Raw genomic sequence first — 24381 nt, 5'->3', positions numbered from 1 at the left:
AATTCCCTGCTAAGTACCTCCCAGGATTGGGCTCTCTAAATGATTTTGTGTCTATGAAAACACAGATAAAAATTAAAAGGACATTATTAGGGTTGCAAAATTAAATACAGTACTGAAAAGTTAGGAAATGCCAAAATTAAGATTGTCCCTTTGTGTGTGCACATTTTAATACAGTCTTTAATTGCATGAGACAGAGACAAGGTGAATGAGATAATATCTTTTATTGGACCAACATCTGCTTGAGAGAGAAACCTTTGAGTTACGCAGAGCTCTGCAGGTCTGGGAAAGGTATAGAGAGTGTCACAGCTAAATACAAAATCAAGTAGATTGTTTAGCATAACTCATTAGCTCATATTTTAAGGGACCATTCAAGGTGAAGTAGCTTTTTAGCACTCCAGCACCTCTGTAGTTCTAGGACAAAAAGGGGGGTTTAGTGGGGTTCAGATTGTTGTAGTAAACCATAAATCCAATGTATCTATTCAGTGCATTATTTTTATGGTATAGCAAAGTTATGAATTTGAATTCCTATGCTAGCCCTTTGAAAGAGTGTGATTTTCCTTTGCAAATGAGGACTAATAGGGCAGATACAGAGTGATTGCTCTGTGAAGTGTTCATCCATAGGCGATGCAGTGTTTTTGTCATCTATTATTTTCCTTTGAGCTCATTCCAGAGCATCGTGATTGTCTGATTTCACCCACATGGTTTCTGGTGCATTTACTGAATTGGATGAGGTATACCAAATGTTGTTTGTTCTCCCTTTCCCTCTCTCCCCAATCGGACTAGTTCCTGTTCCTCCTTTCATTTCTCTGAATGGCTCTCAGTCTCCTTGTCCAACCCGCCCCACACTGTCCCCGACTTCTGGTTAGTTAAGTAGTGACTGAAATTGTTGTCCCTGTCTTGTTTGTTGAAGTGAGAAGGTATGCAGTGAGTGAAGCAGGTAAATGCAGTAAAGGATGGGGCAGTCTGAAAGAGCAAACCATTCCACAGCACCTCTAACTGGCAGCTACTCCTCACTTTCCCGCTGCCCAGGAAAGAGCAGCCAGTCAGAAGGAAGTGGTTATTTTTATTTCTCTCTTATGCTTAAATTTTAATTCTTTGATAGTAAATTCTAAAATGCCTAATCTGTCCTGGCTGAGGTAATTATTCACAACTACACACAATCTCAACAATTTGTTGCACATAACAAAACACATTCTGCACATGGATGGAAAAAATTAAAAAGAACATGGGAGATGGGGAGGGGCCTGCAGACACTTTGGAGGAAAGGGTTAAGATTCAAAATGACCTTGAGAAATTGGGGAGTTGGTCTGAGCTCAACAAAATGAAATTCATTGAAGAGTACTATACTTAGGAAGAAAAAACAATCTAAGCCACAGCTACAAAATGGAGAATAACTGTCAGCAGTAGTGCAACAGAAAAGTATCTGGGGTTTATAGACAATCATAAATTGTACATGCACCAGCAATGCAGTACAGTGATAAAAAAGGCTAATATTCTAGGCCCTAGGATGTATTACCAGGAGTGTCATATGTAAGAGATGGGAGTAATTGTTCTGCCCTGCTTAGCCCTGATGAGCCTCTGTTGGAGTATTGTACCCAGTGTTGGGCACCACACTTTGAGAAAGATGTGGACAAATTGGAGAAGACAAGAAGGAGATCAATAAAAATAATAAAATAAGCATAAAAAAACCTACCTATGTTTAGTTTTGAGAAGATGATTGAAGGGGAACATGTTGAGGTCTGTTTCAAAGAGAAGGATGATTAATTGTTATCCATATCCACTAAAGGGAGGACAAGAAGTAGTCTGCTTAATCAGTAACAAGATTTGGCTTAGATATTAGGAAAAGTGTTCTAATTATAAGGATAGTTAACTACTGAACTAAGTTTTCAACAGAGATTATGAAATTGCCATCATTGGAGGTTTTAGAAAACAAGTTGACCAGCAGTATTATAGGTATACTTCATCCTAGCTCAACATATCATCTTTCAAGGTCCCTTCCAACCCTACATTTCTGTTATGTGGGCTTCAGAAAATTTTGCTCAGACATATCTCTACTGAGTATTTGCAAATGATGATTTTTCAGAGACTTATAACTTGGACAAATTTAAACAACTTTTCACAAGGACAAAAATAGATATATATTTCTGACCCCTAAGCAGTACCTTTATCTGTTCCACAGCACATAGTCACTAAACTTTCTCAGTGAAACAGCTGTGTGAATTTTGATACACGCAAAAAACTTTTTCCTCTTAATATTCTTTAGAGCAGCTGGACCATTTTATCTGAAACTTAAAAAATCAGCTTGCAGCAGACAAATCTCAGCTCAAATAGTTAAAATCTGAAAAAGTTATAAGCAACTGGAAATAGTCTTATAGTAGAAAGTTAGGCATCTTTAACTAGAAGCAGAGCTGGTAGTTCTCAATACCAGAAATATTGTAATTGTATTTCACGGTATCCAAATTTTTCCTTTATGGGTTTTGTTTTGGTTTTTTGTTGGTGGACTTGAATATTTTCAACCTCTTTCATGAAAATCATTAGGTCCACTGATCCCACAGTCTCCAACAGAAGAAAGAAGGAGTTTTAGCTGGTGCAGAGTGCAGTACTTATTCTACTGTCCACAAGAATTACTCAGTATATTGTTCACTAATTTGTAACTTTTTTTTTTATGTAACAGGTCAGTTCCCCAATCTTTCTGCCAATGAAAACTCATGAATTGCTTCATCGAATGAGTGGGAAGGGATTAGCAGCTCATTATCACTTCTCAAGGCAGCCGTGCATTTATGGAGATCAAATGGTATCTGTACAAGTGACAATAATGAATACCACAGACCAGAAGTTAGAGAATATTCACATAGAGGAGAGAAAACTACCTGCAGGCATGAAGATGCATATGTTTAACCCAATAGGTAATCAAATCATCTTTTAAAATCAACTATGTAAAATCCTATTATTTTATTTGGTTAAAAATGTGAAATAGAAAATACCAGATCTGTTGATTTTTTTTTTTAAAGATTAATTTTTTTTTTTTTAAGAAATTGACAGGAGGGGAAAAACATCTACATTTTTAAGTATTATGTCAAGGATGTATATGTGGTTTAACAAGGTGTCTATTAAAAGGGAGCATTTCCGCTATAGTTAGAATGAATCAAATGATATAAGGATACCACCTACATGTTTCGTTAGTCTTTAAGGTGCTCCTAGACTATTTGTTGTTTTTAAAGTTTTTCAAATCCTATAGGTATACTGCCTGTGGCAGTCATTTCTTCAGATCCTTTCATGTGGATCTGAAGAAATGACCAAAGCCCAAGATTTGGTTATGATAGGGGACTTCAACTATCCAGATATATGTTGGGAAAATAACACAGTGGGGCACAGACTATCCAATAAGTTCTTGGACTGCATTGGAGACAACTTTTTATTTCAGAAGGTTGAAAAAGCTACCGGGGGGAAGCTGTTCTAGATTTGATCCTAACAAATAGGGAGGAACTGGTTGAGAATTTGAAAGTGGAAGGCAGCTTGGGTGAAAGTGATCGTGAAATCATACAGTTCACAATTCTAAGGAAGGGTAGAAGGGAGAACAGCAAAATAGAGACAATGGATTTCAGGAAGGCAGATTTGGGTAAGCTCAGAGAGCTGATAGGTAAGGTTCCATGGGAATCAAGACTAAGGGGAAAAACATCTGAGGAGAGTTGGCAGTTTTTCAAAGGGACATTATTAAGGGCCTAAAACCAAGCTATTCTGCTGTGTCGGAAAAATAGAAAATACAGCAAAAGACCGCTTTGGCTTAACCACAAGATCTTGTATGATAGATAAAAATAAAAAAGGAGTCATATAAAAAATGAAAAGTGGGACAAATTACAAAGGATGAATATAGGCAAACAACACAGGAATGCAGGGGCAAGATTAGAAAGGAAAAGACACAAAATGAGCTCAAACTAGCTACGGGAATAAAGGGAAACAAGAAGTCTTTTTATAAATACATTAGAAGCAAGAGGAAGACCAAGGACAGGGTAGGCTCACTGCTCAGTGAAGAGGGAGAAATAGTAACAGGAAACTTGGAAATGGCAGAGATGCTTAATGATTTCTTTGTTTCGGTCTTCACCGAGAAGTCTGAAGGAATGCCTAACATAGTGAATGCTAGTGGGAAGGGGGTAGGTTTAGAAGATAAAATTAAAAAAGAACAAGTTAAAAATCACCTAGAAAAGTTAGATGCCTGCAAGTCACCAGGACCTGATGAAATGCATCCTAGAATACTCAAGAAGGAGCTGATAGAAGAGGTATCTGAGCCTCTAGCTATCATCTTTGGAAAATCATGAGAGACAGGAAAGATTCCAGAAGACTAGAAAAGGGCAAATATAGGGCCCATTTATAAAAAGGGAAATAAGAACAACCCAGGAAACTACAGACCAGTTAATTTAACTGGGAAGATAATGGAGCAAGTAATTAAGGAAATCATCTGTAAACACTTGGAAGGTGGCAAGATGATAAGGAACAGCCAGCATGGATTTGTAAAGAACAAATAATGTCAAAACAATCTGATAGCTTTCTTTGATAGGATAATGCGTCTTGTGGATAAGGGAGAAGCGGTGGATATGGTATACCTAGACTTTAGTAAGGCATTTGATACGGTCTCGCATGATATTCTTATCAATAAACTAGGCAAATACAACTTAGATGGGGCTACTTTAAGGTGGGTGCATAACTGGCTGGATAACCATACTCAGAGAGTAGTTATTAATGGTTCACAATCCTGCTGGAAAGGTATAACAAGTGGGTTTCCACAGGAGTCTGTTTTGGGACCAGCTCTGTTCAATATCTTCATCAACGACTTAGATATTGGCATAGAAAGTATGCTTATTAAGTTTGCAGATGATACCAAGATGGGAGGGGTTGCGACTAATCTGGAGGATAGGGTCATAATTCAAAATGATCTGGACAAATTGGAGAAATGGTGTGAGGTAAACAGGATGAAGTTTAATAAAGACAAATGCAAAGCGCTCCACTTAGGAAGGAACAATCAGTTTCACACGTACAAATGGGAAGCGACTGTCTAGAAAAGAGTACAGCAGAAAGGGATCTAGGGGTTATAGTGGACCACAAGCTGAATATGAGTCAGCAGTGTGATGCTGTTGCAAAAAAAGCAAACATGATTCTGGGATGCATTAACAAGTGTGTTCTGAGCAAGACACAGGAAGTCATTCTTCCGCTCTACTCTGTGCTAGTTAGGCCTCATTTGGAGTATTGTGTCCAGTTCTGGGCACCGCATTTCAAGAACGATGTGGAGAAATTGGAGAGGGTCCAGAGAAGATCAACAAGAAAGATTAAAGGTCAGGAGAACATGACCTATGAAGAAAGGCTGAAAGAATTGGGTTTGTTTAGTTTAGAAAAGAGAAGATTGAGGGGGGGCATGATGGCCATTTTCAGGTATCTAAAAGGGTGTCATAAAGAGGAGGTAGAAAACTTGTTTATCTTGGTGTCTGAGGATAGAAAAAGAAGCAATGGGCTTAAACTGCAGCAAGGGAGGTTTAGGTTGGACATTAGGGAAAAGATTCTAACTGTCAGGGTAGTCAAACTCTGGAATAAATTGCCCAGGGAGGTTGTAGAATCTCCATCTCTGGAGATATTTAATAGTAGATTAGATAAATGTCTATCAGGGATGGTCTAGACAGTATTTGGTCCTGCCATGAGGGCAGGGTCTGGACTTGATGACCTCTCGAGGTCCCTTTCAGTCCTAGTATTCTATGATTCTATGATTTCTTCAGATCCTTTCATGTGAACATAAGAAAGGCCATAATGACTCAAAGCAAAGGTCCATCTAGCCCAGTCTCTGGGCGTTTGACAGTGGCCAATACCAGGTGCTTCAGAGATTATGAACATCAAGTGATTCATCCCGTCATCTATTCCCAGCTTCTGGCAGGCACAGATCAGGGACACCATCCTTTCCCATCCTAGCTAATAGCCATTGAATTTATCTGCTGCTTCTTTGAACCCGGTTATAGTCTTGGTCTTCACAACATCATCTGGCAAAGAATTGCACAGGTTGACTGTGCATTGGGTGAAAAAAATACTTCCTTTTGTTTTAAATCTGCTGGCTCTTACTTTCATTTGTTGACCCCTAGTTTCTTGTGTTATGAGAGAGAGAAAATAATGCTTGTTTACTTTCATCATACCAGTCATGCTATTATAGACTGATTTCATATGCCCCCTTACTTATCTTTCTTTTTTCTGAGCTGAAAAATCCCAGTCTTTTTAATCTGTCCTCATATGGAATCCATTCCACACCCCAATTGTTTTTGTTGCCCTTTTCTGCAGTACACCACTAATTACCCCCTCTCCATTCTGAAAACTGACTATTTATTCCTACCCTTTGTTTCCTATCTTTTAACCAGTTATCAGCCCATGAGAGGACCTTTCCTCTTATCCCATAATGGCTTACGTTGCTTAAGAACTTTTAGTGAGGGACCTCATCAAAGGTTTTCTAGAAATTTAAGTATACAATATCCACTGGATTGCCATTGTCCACATGCTTATTGAACCCTCCCTCCCCCCAAATAATTTTAATAGATTAGAGGCATGATTTCCCTTTACAGAAACCATGTTGACTCTTCCCCGATAAATCATGTTCTATATAAATGTATGTGTTTCATAATTCTGTTTTTTACAATAGTTTTAACTAGTTTGCCCAGTAATGAAGTTAAATTTATGGGCCTCTAATAGATGGGATCACATCTGGAGCCTTTTTTAAACATTGGTGTCATATTAGCTATCCTCCAGTCATGTGATACAGAAGCTGATTTAAATAGTAGGTTACATACCACAGTTAATAGGTTCTGTAATTTCACATTGAGTTCCTTCTGAACTTTTGGGTGAAAGTGATCTGGTCCTGGTGACTTATTACCGTTGAATTTATCAATTTGCTCCAAGATTCTTCCGATAGCACCTCAAATTGGGACAGTTCCTCAGCTTTGTCATCTAAAAAGAATGTCTCTTGTTTGGCAACTTCCCTCTCATTCTCAGCCCTGAAGCAGAGGCATAGCCAGGATCGATAGATACAGATCAGATACTCAAAATGGTAACATACAGAAACCTGTTGGGGAACATTTTAATGTCCCCAGGCACTCACTAATGGATCTAAAAGTGACAATATTATTACAAGGCAATTTAAAAAACCAGCTGGAGAGAGAAGCTGCAGAGCTTGATTTCATTTACAAGTTTGACACCTGCAATGGAGGTTTAAACAAAGACCTTAACTGGATGGCCCGCTACATTCCACACGGTAATGACATAAAAAGACAAGCACCAGGTACTTAGAATACTTAGAAGCCATTCTATCAGTCTCATTTACCATGGGCAGCCTAATTGACAATGTATTTTTTTCCTTCTCTTTCCCTCCCCATCCCCTTTTTCTTTATTTATTTGTGCCCTGTACCCTTTAATTCCATTCATCTGAAGAAGTGGGTTGTACCCACAAAAACTAATAATACCATCTACATTTTTGTTAGTCTCTAAGATGCTGCAAGACTATTTGTTTTTAAATTTATTCAGTTTCAGAATAACATGGCTAACTCTGAAACTTAAAAAAAATGCCATTACTCATTGAGTCTTTCGTTAAATGTTTTTCAAGCTTTGGCCTTCTTAATTATATTTTTACACTTCCCATGTCACAATTTATGCTCTTTTCTGTTAGCCTCAATAAAGATTTAATTCCATTTTTTAAAGGATGCTTTTTTGCCTGTCACTGCTGCTTTTACTTTGATTAGCCACAGTGATACTCTTACTGTGTTCTTTGATTTGGAATATGCATTTAATTTGAATCTTTTATTATGGAGTCTTTAAAAAGTTTCCGTGCAGCTTTCAGGGATTCCATTTTTGGCCCTGTACCTTTTAATTTCTGTTTAACAAGCTTCCTTCCTTCCTGAAATTGAATGCTCCCATGTTGGGCTGCTGTGGTTTTCTTTCCCCACCTCTGGGATATTAAATGTAATTATATTATGGTCACTGTTACCAAGCAGTTCCACTGTATTCATCTCTTCGACCAAGTTGTGTGCTTCACTTAGGACTAAACCAAGAAATGTCTCTTGTGGGTTCCAGGACTCCAAGAAGCAATCATTTAAGGTATCAAGCAACTTAAGCTCTGCCTCCTGGCCTGATGTGATCTAGAACACACCTGGTCAGTACTTGGATAAGATCCACAGAGAAACTTTAGGTGCTATGAATAATTATGATTATGTAGGCAACACTCTTTAGTCAGAATGTGTGTTGAACCAGAGACCCAGGACGACACAGTCCTGCATAAGGATGTAAAAGAGTAGTCCAGGGGTTGGCAACCCCCAGCATGTGTGCCCATTTTGAATGGCATGCGCAGCCTAACCTACTGCTGGCACCCTTTCCCTTCCCCTGCAGCAGATTAGGCTATTTGGACAGTGGCTCTGTGCTCAGAGGTGCCTCCAAGCCAGCTGTGGTGTGCACAGCCTAACCTGCAGCCTAACACTTGCTGTCACTGCCGTGCCGTGCCGTGCCACGCCTGCCTGCCTGCCAGGTGGCAGCAGGTTAAGCTATGCACACTGTGGTTCTGCGCTTGGAGGCACCCCCGAGCGAGCTACAGTGCATGCAGCTTAACCTGCTGCTGGGGAAGAGGAAGGGTGCTGGTAGCATATTAGGCTGCGCGCATTGTGGCTCTGCACATGGAGGCATCCCTGAGCTGGCTACCGTGTATGTTGCTGCCAGCGAGTCCCTGCTCCACCACCGCGCGCTGCACTGTTCCCTCTCACCCCTCATGAGACTGCTTCTGCTGTGTGGAGACGCAGGTCCAGCCATGCCACCTCCTCCTTCAGGCCGCCACTGCTGGAGGGACTTCCACGCCTTAAAGCTGCCGGCGAGCGAAGCAGGATGGCTTGGAGCTGAATGGCTCATAGCTTGCCGAGCTGCCGCAGTCCAAGCAGGGCCTCTGCTTGCGCCAGGGGGACACACTGGCCTGCACTGGCCACATGACCTGGAGGCCTCCTGTACCAACGCCTAGCTGGGTGACCCCTGCTTGGCTGCCCCCTGTGCCAGTGGCTGCTGTGCTGGTGACCCTGCACTGTGGCCACGCTTGCTGTCACTGTTCTACCATGTCTTCCTGCCACATGGTGCGAAAACAAGTGAGTGCCCCCCTCACCCCGCATGTCCAGACCTCTACTCCCTTACTCATTTCCTCCCCGCCCCCTTCCTGGCCAGATAGTCTGGCTGCTCCTGCCCCCTGGCCAGACAGCCTGCACCTGTCCCCTCTCTTACTTCTGCCCCCTCCTTCTGGCCAGACACCCTAATCCTATTTCTGCACCCTACATCAAACCCTCACCCTCTCTTATACCTCACCTCCTGCTCAGATCCTGCACCCCCATCTGTATCCCATTCACTGGCAGCTCTGTCCCACGCATTAAACCCGGCATTTTGTCGCCACCCCAGAGCCACAAAATCCACTGAACCCCAGAAAAGTAAATCTGACCTATGGGAAGCCCTGAACCTCATTCCTCCCGGACCCTTTCCCTCACTGCATGGGGCAGGGCACCAGAGGAGTGAGGTGTCTCAGTTGGGGGCCACGTCAGTGAGGGTTGGAGGAGGGTTTTTTTTCTTCTCACTTATGTGGTCTCCAACTGATTTTTTTTTCTGTGGGTCAGTGACCTCTGACCCAAAAAAGGTTCCCTACTTCTTGCATAAATAAAGAAAACTTTGAAACCTTTAACATTGGGCATATTTTACTTCATTTAAAATGAAGTTTGATAAACCCAACATGAGAAAGTTAAAATGCTTAATCAGTTTAATAATTTAAATTAAATAGTTCTCCCTAGCTACAGCTAGTTCAGAAAATAAGGTCACTATACCCAGCCTGCCCTTGCCTCCCCTAACCCCTTCTTGCCCCAGCACACAGATCTGTGAATAAGTTAAACCTTGGTACATCACTTCTGAAAGGTTGCTGACCCCTGCACTAAAAGGTAAGAACTGCATCTTAATTTATTTATTAATGAAGCTGCTGTAAGTAGAACTATTACTGACTTTTAAAAGTATCACCGGCACTCGGACCCATACAGAGAGGTGATACTTGTAAAAGTCAGTAATAGTTCTACTTACAGCAGCTTCAAATCTTGGCACTCCACCTCTGAAATGTTGCTGACTCCTAGAGTAGTCAAATGGTCAACTACCCAATAAGCCTATGCTTATCAAGAAGTTAGTTGAGTACTTGCATTTCTCCCCCCTCCTCCCATATCAGAGGCAGCAAGGGTTGGGGGGGAGGGCAAAACAGGAGCTGGTGCTAGGGGGAGCCAGCTTAAAAGCTGGTTCCCCCCTCCAGCACTGTCTCCGCAGTGGGGGGTCAGGGGAGGCAGAGGTGCAGTGGCACTGTGGTTCTGCCTTTTAAATGTAGTAAGAGCAGCGTGGTTCTTACTACATTTAAAAGGGGCGAGCTGAGTCCTGCACTGCTCCTCTGCCTTTTAATGCAGTGAGAGCTAGGTGGCCAGGCTCCTACTACATTTAAACTGCAGGGTCAAAGTGGGGGTAGTGAGCACCTCCTCTTTATTGACTGAGTAGTCGATGGAAATTCCATCAACTATTTGATTAGTTGATTAGCCACAATTTAACATCCCTACTCCTGCAAGAAGTGCATTCTCTCAAATTACACTAAGTAGAGCTGACTGGAGGACAAACATTAGATGTTGTGGCAGCTTTCAGGGTTTCAGAAATTGGTTTTATTCCACATTGGAAAGAGTTCCTTTTAATTTAATTTAATTTGTGAGAATTTAATTGTAGACTGGTGTATTGGGCCTGAGTGTGAGAGATTAAGTTTAAGTCCTTGCTCAGATCCCTCTAAAACAGGAAGGACAGAAACCTGAACATAGGATTCCCACATCCCCCCATGGTAAATATTGTAACCATCCAGCTATTGTGTTCTTCTCCCTCTCACATATCTATTTTATTGACAAAACAGCGTGTTTTGGCAAAAATGTTCTGACCAGCTCTGGACTACACCAAGCTATTGACTACTTGTCAGAACATGCCATGCCATGCCATGCAGAAATGCCATAGTGTGTTTCACAAGAATTGGGATGTGAACCTGTGTATCCAAATTAAATTAATTTTGGTATATATTACATATATCTGGCTGAATTACTTCTGAGGAGAAAGTCAAGATAACTAGATCATCTGCTTATGAAACTCTCTGCTACAACTTGGGACCAAATCTATACAGACACCCCTTCCCTCCCCTAAATCCCTGACCAGGAGTTTTCTGTCTGCTCTCCAAGATCCACAAACCTGGAAATTCCAGATGTCCCATCATCTCAGGCATTGGCATACTTACAAAGATTATCTGGTTATGTTGACTCTCTCCTCAAACCCTATGCTATCAGCACTCCTAGCTACATTTGAGACACCCCGACTTCCTAAGGAAACTACAGAACAGCAGTAATCTTCCTGAAAACACCATCATGGCCCCATGGATGTAGAAGCTCTTTACACCAACCTTCCACGTGATGATGGATTACTAGCTTCCACATCCTAATGACTTAACTAACCAAATAATGGATACTTAAGAACAATTTGCACCTTCTCTATCAGCTTTATGTAACATGAACACTGTAATTCAGTATTTTCCCCCTTTCTTCCTCCCCCATTCCCTATTTATTTTGGAACTGAACTTTTAATACTCCATTAATCTGAAGAAGTGGGTTATACCCACAAAAGCTCATACCACCATCTACGTGTTCTTTTAGTCTTTAAGGTGCTGCTAGACTAGCCATTGTTTGTTTTTTCCAGTTACAGACTAACTGAGCTACCCCTCTGACGTTTTTAAATAGACAGTAGTCTATCTAGAGAGACATTTGTAACTCACATTCTATTATAAGCCTAATTTTTCCTTATCTCCTAAAATCCATAGTGAAATATCATCCTCAAAATTCAAACATAAAGACTGGCAGCATTTTTACCAGATTTGAAGTTAATCAACAGATTCCATACATGTAGCACCTTTAAAAATGGACATGTTCTCTGGAGCTTTTGCCACGTTTTTCCTAGACACCAAAAAAAGTTTTTATTTAATATCTATCTATCTATCTATCTCTGTGGTACCCATCATATGTACGCCTTTGTATCCTCAATTGAAAATAATACTATTAACGGTAAAATTTATGTAATCTTTATTTCCTTCTACATTGTTGCTTTTCTGATTTTGGTTGTGCTTAATTTTCTGCATTCTTTCTCACTTTCTTTTGAATCTGAAGTTTTTATACCTACCTGTGTCTGATCCTTTTCAGTACGTTTGGGAGCGAGGGGAGGGAGGTCTTGTGTTTCTCATTAGTTTTAACTGTTAAAATTATAATGGGGCTTAGTGTTCCTTCCAGGAGAACACTGTGTCAGTGTAGGTAGGCGTTCTTCTTAGTCCTCCAAACGTACTCTACAGTTCCAGCTCTGCCAGTAATAGTAACTGTGGTAAATGGGGCAAGGATCTTTATTCTTCACAGACCCTTACACAGACTTGAATTTCTTGAAGCATTTTATTTTCCCTCCATTATTTTACATTATTTGAAACCCCTCCCCTCTGTGTTTTCTGTGTTCTTGCACAATTTGCTTTACTACCATTAGACTTGTTTATATTTCTCCCTGTTTTAAACAGCTGATGCCTTCTGAGTTCCTAACTATGTAGAACACAGTAGCACAAGTTTTCTCTGTCCGTCCATTTTTATTTGACATGTCTTTTATTAATGGTATCTGTTCAAGTCTTCCTGTTTGTTGTGTCTCTTGTACAGTTCTCTAATTGAAGTTCTCTCCAACAGTAAAGGGTTGTCTTCCATTGTAGATCCATAATCTTCCCAGCCTCTTATGTAACTACTGCAAACAAAATCAGGGGAAAAATTGACTACAGAATTTTTTTAAACTTGGCTTATCCCCATCACTGTATAGTAATGTGCATTTTACTAATGCTCTTGCACTGTCTTGTTCATTCAGTCTGAAAATGAACGAAATGCAAATGCTGCCTCTGTGCACAAGCAAATAAATAACATGTGATCTTAATGTTTTTCTGTATCCCTACTGTTTTAGTCTTGAGTAACTAAATGTATGACTAGATTTTTGGTAATATTTAAAATCCATTTATTTAGGAAGTTTCTACCAAGACACTTTTAAAAATAAAAATACAAAAAATAGTTATAATATCTCAAAGTTAAAGAAGTTGCCAACATTTGCTTCTTGACATTTTTCTCAAATTTCATATTAGGATTGACAGATCTGGTTTGTTGGGCTGTTTTGGGCATGCTTAATTTGTGTTCTGTTCTAGAATTTCTTGAGCCTGGGGAATCCATTACTGTGTCAATGGGTATTGACTTTTGTGATTCTACTCAGACTGCCAGTTTCCAGTTGTGGTAAGTTTGTTTTTGTTTTATCAGTTGATCATTCTGCATGGAATTTGAGGGGGAAAATGTTATCGTATTTGTCTTGTTTATGCAACTTCTTCCATAACTGTATTAAAACCATAATATTTGAATTTGCTCTGATACTTTGAACTAGTTTGAAATCTAACTAGAAATGTTATGGGTACAGTGCTTTTTGTATTTTTTGGATTTGTTACAGAATTGGGCAATATCATTCACAATAAAATAAATGTTCAAGATGTGTTTAGAGCAGCATTTCTCAAATGTGGCTACAGTGAGTGCATGTAGACATCAGAGGCTTTTCTTGTGGCCAGAACCTCCTGGGCAATTTATGAGAGGGGAAACAGTAGCCCCTCCCTAGGGGCTGCCAGCAATAGGTGAGCCAAGCCCCCTCGAGACACATATACAGAAGAGCAGGCTGCCTTTTTAGGGCTGTGGAATCAGGCTTCAACCCTGGGGTGCAAGTGGCAGTTCTGTGAGCTCATCACACACTCATCAATCCTAGCTCTTGCTGCCTCGTTCTTGGCTCTACTGCCTCTGTACCCACCTCTCCATCCAGGGCTTAATTTATCCCCAGGGTTGCAGAGTCTGAGTGAGTCTACAGTGAATAGTGATCTTTGTATGTTTAATATAACAGGATTCATAAAAGAACTAGCAAAGTCAGTGCAAACTTAAATTTCATACAGAATGGCAGAGTCAGCAATTTTTCAGTAATAGTGTGCTGTGACACTATTGTATTTTAAATGAGATGAAACTTGGGGGATGCAAGACAAATCAGACTCCCAAAAGATAAACAGTAGTTGAAAACGACTGCAATGAAGAGACAACAGTTAGAGGAGGAATCAGTGAGGGGACAGGAAGCCCAGTGCATGACCCAGATAGGCTGCCAGGGGAGCCTGGAAGCTCGGTGGGGCAGTAGGGTGGGCGGAGGAGAGGGGGTAGTGAGGGGGTAGCAGCATGTCAGGGAGGCCAGAAATGACCTCCCTTGCTCTGGAAAAATTCCTCAGGGTGCCAGACCAGGGAGGTCCGACCTATAGTTTCTTCCTCTACTGCAAGGATTTACAAATCAAAACACCAAATCTAAGGGATTCCGTACCCTTAAAAGGCCATCCTGATTGCCCAGGGATTATGTAATAGGCTTCTAGTATTTGTCACCCCAGTAAATTAATTAACCCCCAGATTTGCAAGTAACAGAAGCCTCTTCCTAATAGTAAAAAAAGTGGGAGAAGTGGGAGGAGAAATTAATAAGGGACTGGCCTACTAGTCTGCCAAATATGCATTGTGTATATATAATTTATACATACTTTTTTAAAACAGCAAATATTTTTATTTGAAGTCAACCCCTTAAGTATATAAATGATTCAGTTGCAAACTTACCCCATTTATTTCTGAGAATCTCTTCAGCGATGAGTATAAGCAATGTAGCATAACACATTGATTTTATGCAGATCATCACCTTTATGTTTTGGGAGGTCTGCTATATTAGTGATATATAAAAACTGATTACTTTCTCCAACATTGCCTAGTAATTGTTTATTATTTTCCTATTAGACAAACAAGACAGATCAATATTCCTGACCACCATCCAGACTATGAGTAACGTCACTGTAAATAGATTTGCCTCAGACACCAGTGCTGTATTCATTTTAATGATTTGGACAATGTGAGCCCAATGACAAAGAGCAAGCTAAACACTAAGTTTAAAGTTAAATTGAGAATAGGAGTTGCTTACTTTGATTGTCTCTCTGACTAATTAACCCTTTAATATTTGAGAATACTGTTTAAAGGGGAAAAGTAAAGGTAGCTGTACTTTGAGAGAAATTTGCTATTTTATTGTTCCAAAATCCTGGCAGTATAAATGTGTATTTTAGACTGTTCTGTGTTTTGTGGTGGTTTTTCAGCCATTTTCATCTGTTTAAAATACACTCAATGGGAGGCGTTTTTTTTTTTTATCTTCATATTGTCTAAAACATTTTTTTAAAAAGCTTCTGTGTGGATGTGTGAATTATTACAAGAATATTTTAACAAAATATATCCTTATACTGTTGTTTTGCTGTATTTTCTTTCATGAAGATAGATATGTATGTCATTTATTTGGGCTGTTTGAGGCATGTACACCAGTAAAGTGTCCTCCGTTCATAATTATTTTCCTACATTTTTCCAAAAGGAGCACTTTGTCTTTCATCAAATGTAATTGATCTTGAAGCAGTGTAATCACAATTACTCACTTTCTTAATTGGCCTGCCCAAAATCAGAAAATGGAAACCGATCGGCAGTGTTTAAATCAATAGCTTTGTAGTAGCTCTTGTGGGGGTTGGGAGATAGTGGTAATAAGGAGATCAATTGGTCTTAGATGCCAATCATTGACTGTGTGTTTTGCATAGTAAATACTACCTGTCTGCTGGGAGATGTTGTAGTGTTAGGGGTTCGATAAAAGCAAACTATATTAAGAAAAAAGCAACAATGACTAATAAAAGTTAGATCATTTTTAAAAGATCCTACTCTTATCAAGGACAGTGAAGGAGAAATATACAGCGTTGAAAGCTCTGAGAGCATTGAAAGCCCTCCCTAATAAGCACTATTTTATTAAGCAAAGCTTTCCAAGATCACATACCTAATTAGAGAGAAAGGAGAAACTCTTTAACTTGAAAATTGTTCCTAATGCGTTTACTTAGAACTTACATTAGGTTGCTCACCTTGTCCGCTCATAGTGAGAACATCTCATCATCGCCTTTCTTGTGTGATCTCACAGTAGATGTACTTACTCCCTTTCACTTAATTTCTAACAAATAATCCTATTGGGTGGGTAAAAAAAGTGAATTTCAGGATAAGTAAAGGGCCATTTTTCATCTTCCAACAAACATGTACTTATTTGTGTACACACAGATACCCTGCCCCTAAGCATATGTGTTTTATATTTAAGGTTTCCAATTTTCCTATCATTCCTTCCTTCTCCCTGCTCATGTTTGCATGCAAAAGCCTCTTTCAGATAAGCTTCTTCCTCCTTGCATAGTTTGGGGCCAGTGTGGCAGTAACCCGAAGTGGGGGAAGCTGAAGCAGAATGGCAAGATGTGTTTGTATACACATGTTTCCCAGCCTTCCCCCAAAATGACAAGCAGACTTGGGGGGGGGGGAGAGGTAAAGGAATGCAGCACACACTGGAAGATGGCAGGGAGGGAGATGGTGATAGGTACAGATCTGGTTACTAACCCCAGCACCAAGAACTGAGCTTCTGCTTCTCCCAGTACTGCCACTGGAACCATTAATAGCCTATCTATGCTCTACTCCTGGCATCACTTTCATCTGCTATTGGGAAAGAGGGAAGATAATGCCATGTTTCCACCTACCCCATCTGGCCAAGGCCTGTCTGAATGGCAGATTTGCCCACGAAAGCCGGAGATTGGTGTGTCAGGGAGAGGAAACCTAGCAGGTTTTTTTTATGAAAACTGCTAGGAAGGAAACTAGGCTACTTTCTTCTGTCTCACTCATGAAATCTCTTTCAGCATATTCTTTTAAGGGTACAGGTGCTCCTTTTCCTTAGATCTCTTGGAGAAACAAATTTTTGAAGAAGCAAGTATGCTCTCTTTTTCAGGCATTTCTATTTCGTGAAATGAACCTGAAGAGGATGTTTATCTGCAATAAAAAAAGAAAAAGAAAGGGATCAGTCAGGTGCCCTAATATTCAGCCTTCTCAAAATAATATGGAGACTACAAAACCATAATCCTATTCTTCTTAAAAATTCAGGTTTTTTATTTAAATGCATGCTGTTCAGTGCTGACCTGTATGATGTCATATAAAAGGATCTGCATAATGATATAGCGGAAGTGATATAGAAAGTGTACCATAGGCAATTGTTAGAAAACTGCTTTCATGTCACTGTCAATCACATTTTTACCTGCTCATATGGTATTTCCCTTGACAGTGCTTTGTCAGCTGGTCAGTAAGTTATCGCTAGGGAATGTATGTATGTATTTATTTAAGGCTGTTGGACATTAAGACAAGCAATCTAGTGGTCTTCCCTCCACTGTCAATCACTCCATAGCCAGCCACTAATTGGCCTGCCTCCAGAAAGCAAGTACATCTAGCTAGATGGCTGACCCAGGGAGGCAATGCTTGATCTGAACAACTGATCCCATCTCTGCAAATCCAGGACCTTTCTTAGACATCTTCTTCTCTTCCTTTCCTCCAAAGAGATTCTCTGGAAAAAGTAGAGAAAATCTAAACACTTCAAAAAGTGAAATGAAAAGGAAACTTAATATTGTTCTTTTCTCTCCCTACTTTTCTTCCTGTTCTTTATATCTCTTTGAATATGAACAATGGGGAAATTGGAATCAGTGTGTTCTTCTGCAAAAGACATGTTCAAGACTGTGGACGAACTCTGGTCCGGCAACATCCGTAGTCCTGCTAGACCATAGATGTTGCTGGATCAGAGAGCCCTGGTGCCTGGGAGTGTGAACCCCATCCCCTAGGAGTTCCAGCCGGGTGAGGCAGCAGTGGGCAGCAAAAGCAGGGCAGCTGGCAAGCTTTGTTCCTGGGGATCCCCACTGGAGTGCAGCAGAAATGGTACAGCCATCAAGCCCCGTCCCCAGGATTTCCTGCTCAGACAGAGGAGAAGTGGGGCTGCTATAGCTGGGGAACTCTGTCCCCAGGGAGTCACTGCAGGTCAGAGCCCAAGTCCAAGCTCTACAGACTGGAGCCCAGTGGCAGTGGGACCAGAGCAGAGTGTGACGCAAGGAAAGGGAGCATCCTGGGAGGCTAGTGGCAGGAACCTCCCCATATCTGGCAAATTCCCTCTTTTGGGACAGAGAGGTCCAACATGTATTAGTTTTAGGGTTATCAAGGGAATAGGAGAAAGCTAACTTAATAGCAATGCCCCAGGCCTCCATTAAAGAAACAGGCACTCTATTTACTCGCTTTACTGTGACTTTGAAAGCATTAATCAAAACTAGTGGGTGCTTTTGTATCATTAGAATAAATGGACTGATATTCAAATATTATGGTAATAACCATGGTATAAAACTTGCTCAGAAATCATGCGTTTTTATTTAGGGCAAGGACATTAACTCAGACTATGTGGATGCTGTGTCCTATGCATCAAAGAAAGTTGTATAAACATAGGAACCAAGGGGGAGAAACAATCTAAATAGGTTACATGACATTACAAGATCGCAATGTTTGATCATTTAGGAGGAGCATTATTTTAATTTTCTTGGGATTCTTGCAATGGAAGGTTGTTCTGTCACTTTCCACTATTCTTTTCTTTTGCCATTTGCTTCCAAAGAATCTGATGGACACCTAGCATTGTTTAGATCAAGGTGTCCTGAACACTTACGCAAAAAGCCAGAAGTGGCTGTTTACCAGATGATTTTGAGGGGAAAAAGTCCGTATATTTATGATAATGGTTGACTTGGGGTGTAAGGACAATGCTGTCTCCTTTGAAACAAATCTAAATGGCATTTCCACTTGGAAATGTCCTCAGTTCATTGGGAAGATCCACACAATGTACTTTGGGGCATACCATTTCATCAGCTGACTCTGACAGTTACCCTTACGACCGACACGTCCCTTATGGGATGGAGCACTCATCTCAGACCTCACAATGTACTAGGCACATGGTCCTTCAGTGAGCAAACCCTCCACATCAATCTGCTAGAACTTAGGGCACTGCGCTATGTATGCCTCCACTTTCTGCACCATATAGCACACAAGAAAATTAGTAACATGACAGACAATACAAACTGCATGTACAATATCAACCAGCAGGGTGGAGCCCGGTCATCCTGCCTTCGTACAGAAGCGCTGAAATTATTAAACTGGTGCATTTCACACCAGATCAGCCCTATAGCCACATACCTTCCAGGGGTACTCAGTGTATGGTGGACACCCTTAGCCATATTTTTTACAACCATCACAAATTGGAGACAGACTCTCAAGCTCTCAAAGAGTTTTTCCTATGATGGGGACAAACGGATATAGACCTCTTTGCAACCAGAGCCAACCGCAAATGCCACCTTTATTGCTCCAGAGCAGCTCTAGGGAAGGATTCTCCAGAGGACTCTTTCTCCCTCAAATGGGATGCACTTTTCCTTTATGCGTTCCCACCACTTCCCTTGCTCCACAAGATTATCATCATGATCAGAATGGAATGAGCCCACGTCATCCTTGTCACACCAGCATGGTTGAGGCAAATGTGGTTCCATAACCTGCACAGATTGGCGGTAGTGGATCTGTACACCTTTCCCCTGCAACACAATCTTCTCACTCAACCTCACAGCAGGATTCTCCATCCTGAGCCAGACAAACTCCATCTCCAGGCATGGCTCCTTTATGGCTCCAAAATGCCAAAAACGTGTTTAGAACACGTGAAACAGATATTAATTAATAGTAGGAGAGAGTCTAAAACTTATCTCTACAAGTGGACCAGATTCTCCGAATGGCTCAAACATAGTCATCCTATGCCTCCCAACACCACCTCCATCCCTGTTATGTTGGACTACTTACTCACAGACTTTACGGTCAGAAGGGACCATTATGATCATCTAGTCTGACCCCCTGCACAGTGCAGGCCACAGAATCTCCCCCACCCCCTCCTAGAATAATCCTCTCACCTATATCTCAGATATTGAAGCCTTCAAATACTTTGAAGACCCCAAGTTCTTCATAGAACTAAGGAAATCAGGCCTGTGTTTCAATACAGTTAAGGTACATGCAGCAGCAATAGCAGCCTTTTACCGAAACACCGATGGCAATTCTTTCTTTTCAGACCTGCTTACAAAACAATTCCTTACGAGTCTCCAGAATACTTTCCATCAGTATGGCCTCCAGTTCCCATTTGGGACCTCAAGCACGTCCTCAAAAGCTTAACCAAACCTCCTTTCAAGCCTCTAACAACTAGCTCTTGGATGCACCTCCCCATGAAAGTCACCTTTCTGGTAGCTATAACTTCCAGCAGGAGAGTGGGGGAGCTGGCAGTATTAATGGCGCGTACACACACACACACACACACGCACACACACACACACACACACGTAACCCTTTGGCCTCATCCCAAATTGCTACTGAAGGTCCCATCTCCCTTTCATATTAACAAACCAATACACTTACCTGCATTCTTCCCCAAGCCATATGCCAATCCATTCCAAGTGGTGTGGCACACCCTTGACATCCGCAGAGCACTTGTGTTCTACATAGATTGAATGAAACCATAGAGAAAATCATCCAGACTCTTCCTATCCTTTGCTAAATCCTCCACAGGCCAAGCTGTCTCCTCCCAGAGACTTTCTAAGTGGATCTTGTCCTGCATCCACATATGCTACACCATTCACAACAAACAACCGCCAGATACCATCACCGCTCATTCAACCAGAGCCGTAACCTCCACGATGGCTTTCCTCAATAAAGTGTCTCTGGAGGACATTTGCAAATCAACCACTTGGTCGTCTGACCATACATTTGCAAAACATTACGCTCTTCTGCCATCGCTCCATGGCTGTCAGACAAGCGGTGCTATCCTCAGTTACAGTGGCAAGGCTCCAAACCCACCTCCACAATACAACTATTGCTTTGTAGTCACCCAATCTATGTCTAGACTACATCTCTGTGTCGCCAGGGAAAGGGCACAAAAAGACTGTTTGCCATTGTTTTTGAGCAGAGGGAAGGGAGGAGACAAGTTCATTATGGGATGCTGGTGACATGTACCCAGAAGCACCTGCTTCACATTTTGGTCCCAACATGCATTGGGAGCATAACCCAAAATATAAATGGGTGAAAGGAACTGTGGATAGCTACCCTCAATGCATTGCTCTTAAAGTCAACGAAAGGCACCCAACTGGGAGTGCGCTACTTCGAATTACAGTGAATTCTTGTGCACAGTGGGAACATGCATCTTTGTCTTTACAAAATTGGGTGCTAAAAAAAATTAATAAATTTGACCTTGTAGTGTAGTGTAGGCATGGCTTAAGAGTACTGCTCTATATTTAAGATATTCTGTGGAGTATTGCCAGCATTCTAGCTTTTTTTTTTTTTTTTTTTTTTTTTTTTTTTTTTTTTTTTTGCAGTTCTCCACTGAGCAGACTTTTAGTTGAGGTTTTTATTCTATATTAAAGTTGTAACTTCTGCCATTGGAAAGTGCTGAGGGCTTTTTTGATTTGAAAACTGGAGAAATTGTGCAATGCAGATTTTATGTACCCATAAAATTCTTTATTTGTAATTCTTTACCTGGTTTGAGAAATTTTCTTTTATATTGTATTTAATTACAGTAAAACTCCACTTGTCTGGCATCCAGTGGTCCAGCACTCCTGATAGTCCGGCACCAACTGGAACCCGGAAGTGCTCTGGCAGCTGCTTCAAGAAGTTGTTAGTCAATTGTTAGTCAGTTGTTGGTCCTGCTTTGAGGGCGGGGGGCTGGACTTGATGACCTCTCGAAGTCCCTTCCAGTCCTATGATTCTATGAATTACGTTACCGCCGGGTGGATCCGCAGGTGACAGGCTCACAATTTATCTTTTCTCTACTGCCTCAGGCAGGGTCGGGGCAGGGGAGAGGGGGCGGGGGTTGCTGGGGAACAGCGCGGCGAGGACCGAACCCTCTGCCATTTTCCAAGGAGGCAAAGCCTGCAAACGGCGGCGAGAGGCAGGCAGCTGCTTCAAGAAGTTGTTAGTCAATTACAGGCTCGAAATTTATCTTTCCTCTACTGTCTGGGGGGGACAGGGGATGGTGGGAATGGGTGGATCTGCAGGTGACAGGCTGCTGCTGAAACTGACGAGATCTTCTCCCCTCCCTGTCCCTGTTGCTTTTACCAGTAGACTCCTGGCGGTAGTGTAATTGACTAAGAACTTCTTGAAGCAGCTGCCTGCCTCTTGCCCCCTCTCTGTCGCCACTGCTTGCAGGCTTTGCCTCCCTGAAAAATGGCAGAGGATGCCCACTGGATGCCCCCTCACTGTGCCGTTCCCCTCCGAGCCCCCACACTCCCGCCCCCACCGGAGGCAGTGCAGGTCCCAGCAGACCCGTCACAGCCCTCCCTGCCGGAGTACCTCCTGATAGTCCAGTATATCCGATAATCTGAAACCACCTAGGTCCCAAAGGTGCTGGATTATTAGAAGTCTACTGTACAAACATAACCTCCCAAGAGACTGGAAGCAAGAGCATTTACAAGAGTTGTTCCACAGTAGTCTTTAATTATTCTTCTGGCACTCTTAAAACTATTTCTAATAGGAACTTTTAAACTATGAAATATTTCTTAGACATTTTGAAATATAGTAGTTAATTTTAAATAGGCTTGAATTCAATCCTTAGTTATATTATTGTATGCAGATTACATTGTTTTACTATCTATTTTTAATTATTTAATGTGATTTTTTTTCAACTATATCCCTAATTAAAATAGTTATAAAAGAGTACTCACTATGCATACATGGTGCTTTTGGTTCCTAAAGAAGGATGGGTTCAGTAGTGGAACACCATGGTGCATCAGCTCTTTCATGGTTGGTGCCCCTGACAGTGGTCTCTCCAGTCCCACTGTGGGCTTCAACTCAAAGCTCTGGCCTGCTCATGTTTTAAACCCAACCCTTTCAGGATAACCAAGTTCAGTGATTTAAAGTCCAGCATTCTTTACAAAAGGTTTTTAATTCCAGCACTGGGTTGTGTAATCCTTGCACCTTCTCTCAAAGGCATCCTTATTCCCTTCTCAAGGCTTCCTGCTACCTTCCACAGTCACTGATGGGTGAGCCCAGTCCCTCCCATTTATTTAGTTTCCAATCTGGGTACCTTATATCCAGCATTCAAGTTTTGCTCCATCAGGCTCCTTGCTGCTGCTGCCTCCCAGCATATCTTCCTGCTGTAGTTTTTTAAATCAGGCATTTTCCTCACTGCTTTTCTAAGTTCAACGTTTTTTGAGGGCCAAGACTTTACAAGGCTCTCCCCAGAACCTCCCTGAAAAATCCCCAGTAAAAGCACCCAAGTAAACCCACTTGATCCGTCATCTCTGTATTCCTTACTAGAACACCACCCAGTGCTCTGTCCATGGAAAGTCACAAACTTGTGTTCGTATCAGGTTTTATTGCTGGCGATGGCCATCTCTATCCTGGGCTTCCTTCTTGAACTTCCTGAGATCTCAACACTCTAGTCCCAAAGATTGACTGCAGAGTTTCTCTTCTTCAGTCCCTGAAGCTGAAGCACTTGCCCAATCCAGCTGGCTAAATAACTTTTTCGAAGTATTTTATCAGGCTGTGCAGTTGCTGGTCCAGGGGTGGGGGAGAGTGGATGGCACCCAGGGGCTCACGTTCAGTCATGGCTCCGAGTAGCGCCCAGGCCCTCTGCCCACAAAGTCCTGGCAGCGGAGGGTGCCACTCAGTCTGGAAAGCCACGCTAGCTGCCTCCCCTGCAATGCAAACCTGGCCAGGAAGCTGTCTGAGCTGATGCACTTCTGCAGCCAGCAGTGTGGGACCAGTGGATTTTACTTTCGGGTTACACTGGGTAGAGGTGGGGATCCCAGGACAAGGATGTGGATGTTGGCAAGAGAGGGGCAGGTGGGATTCCAGTACAGAGGTGCAGATGTTAGCGGGGTGAGGGTGCCTCCCAGCAAAAGGACATGAGGGTGTCAGAGTGAGAACTCAGTTTCATGTCTTTTGTAGGATCCTGGTCTCTGCCTGGACACAGGGGGAAACGCTATCAACTTGCATGTACTATATTGCCAACCTGAAGTGTTCAAAACTCGTGAATCAGTCCTCCCACCATCCCACCCCCAAAGAGAATGGCTTCTTGAGATCACAGATAAAAATACACTTGGGGATCACTTTATTTGACATCTGGTGTTTGATGTCTTTGGGTCCATTTTCTAGCTTTTCTTTACAAACCATGAGACCTAAAATTCTTTCTTTAAAAAAAAAAAAAGGCTTGGTTTCTCTTCCAATACCATGCATCAACAAATAAGCATAATCTACTAAGTCAGAGCGATCACAGTTGATAGCAGTTCATGAGACATCAGGC

At 41.7% G+C, this 24381-nt stretch overlaps 1 protein-coding gene and 1 long non-coding RNA gene across 4 annotated transcripts in view; one reads left to right on the top strand and one right to left on the bottom strand.

Moving 5' to 3' along the window:
• The window catches only part of AP3B1 (adaptor related protein complex 3 subunit beta 1), a 309804-nt gene that overhangs the window by 255274 nt on the left and 30149 nt on the right, over positions 1 to 24381 (top strand). Inside the window, exons 23-24 of the mRNA XM_006119130.4 lie at positions 2675 to 2906; positions 13304 to 13388. Of these exons, the coding sequence (XP_006119192.1) occupies positions 2675 to 2906; positions 13304 to 13388 (317 nt within the window). The remainder of the gene's footprint in view (positions 1 to 2674; positions 2907 to 13303; positions 13389 to 24381) is intronic.
• LOC112545126 (uncharacterized) overlaps positions 12227 to 24381 on the bottom strand; it is a 108974-nt gene continuing 96819 nt past the window's right edge. For all 3 annotated transcript variants that reach the window (XR_012904864.1, XR_012904863.1, XR_012904865.1), the window contains 4 exons: positions 16745 to 17030; positions 16094 to 16192; positions 14775 to 14874; positions 12227 to 12855 (listed from right to left, as the gene is read on the bottom strand). This is a non-coding gene — a long non-coding RNA (uncharacterized LOC112545126). The remainder of the gene's footprint in view (positions 12856 to 14774; positions 14875 to 16093; positions 16193 to 16744; positions 17031 to 24381) is intronic.

Source organism: Pelodiscus sinensis, chromosome 6 (genome assembly GCF_049634645.1).
Source record: "Pelodiscus sinensis isolate JC-2024 chromosome 6, ASM4963464v1, whole genome shotgun sequence".
Classification (NCBI taxonomy): domain Eukaryota; kingdom Metazoa; phylum Chordata; order Testudines; family Trionychidae; genus Pelodiscus; species Pelodiscus sinensis.
This window is presented reverse-complemented; position numbering and strand designations above follow the sequence as displayed.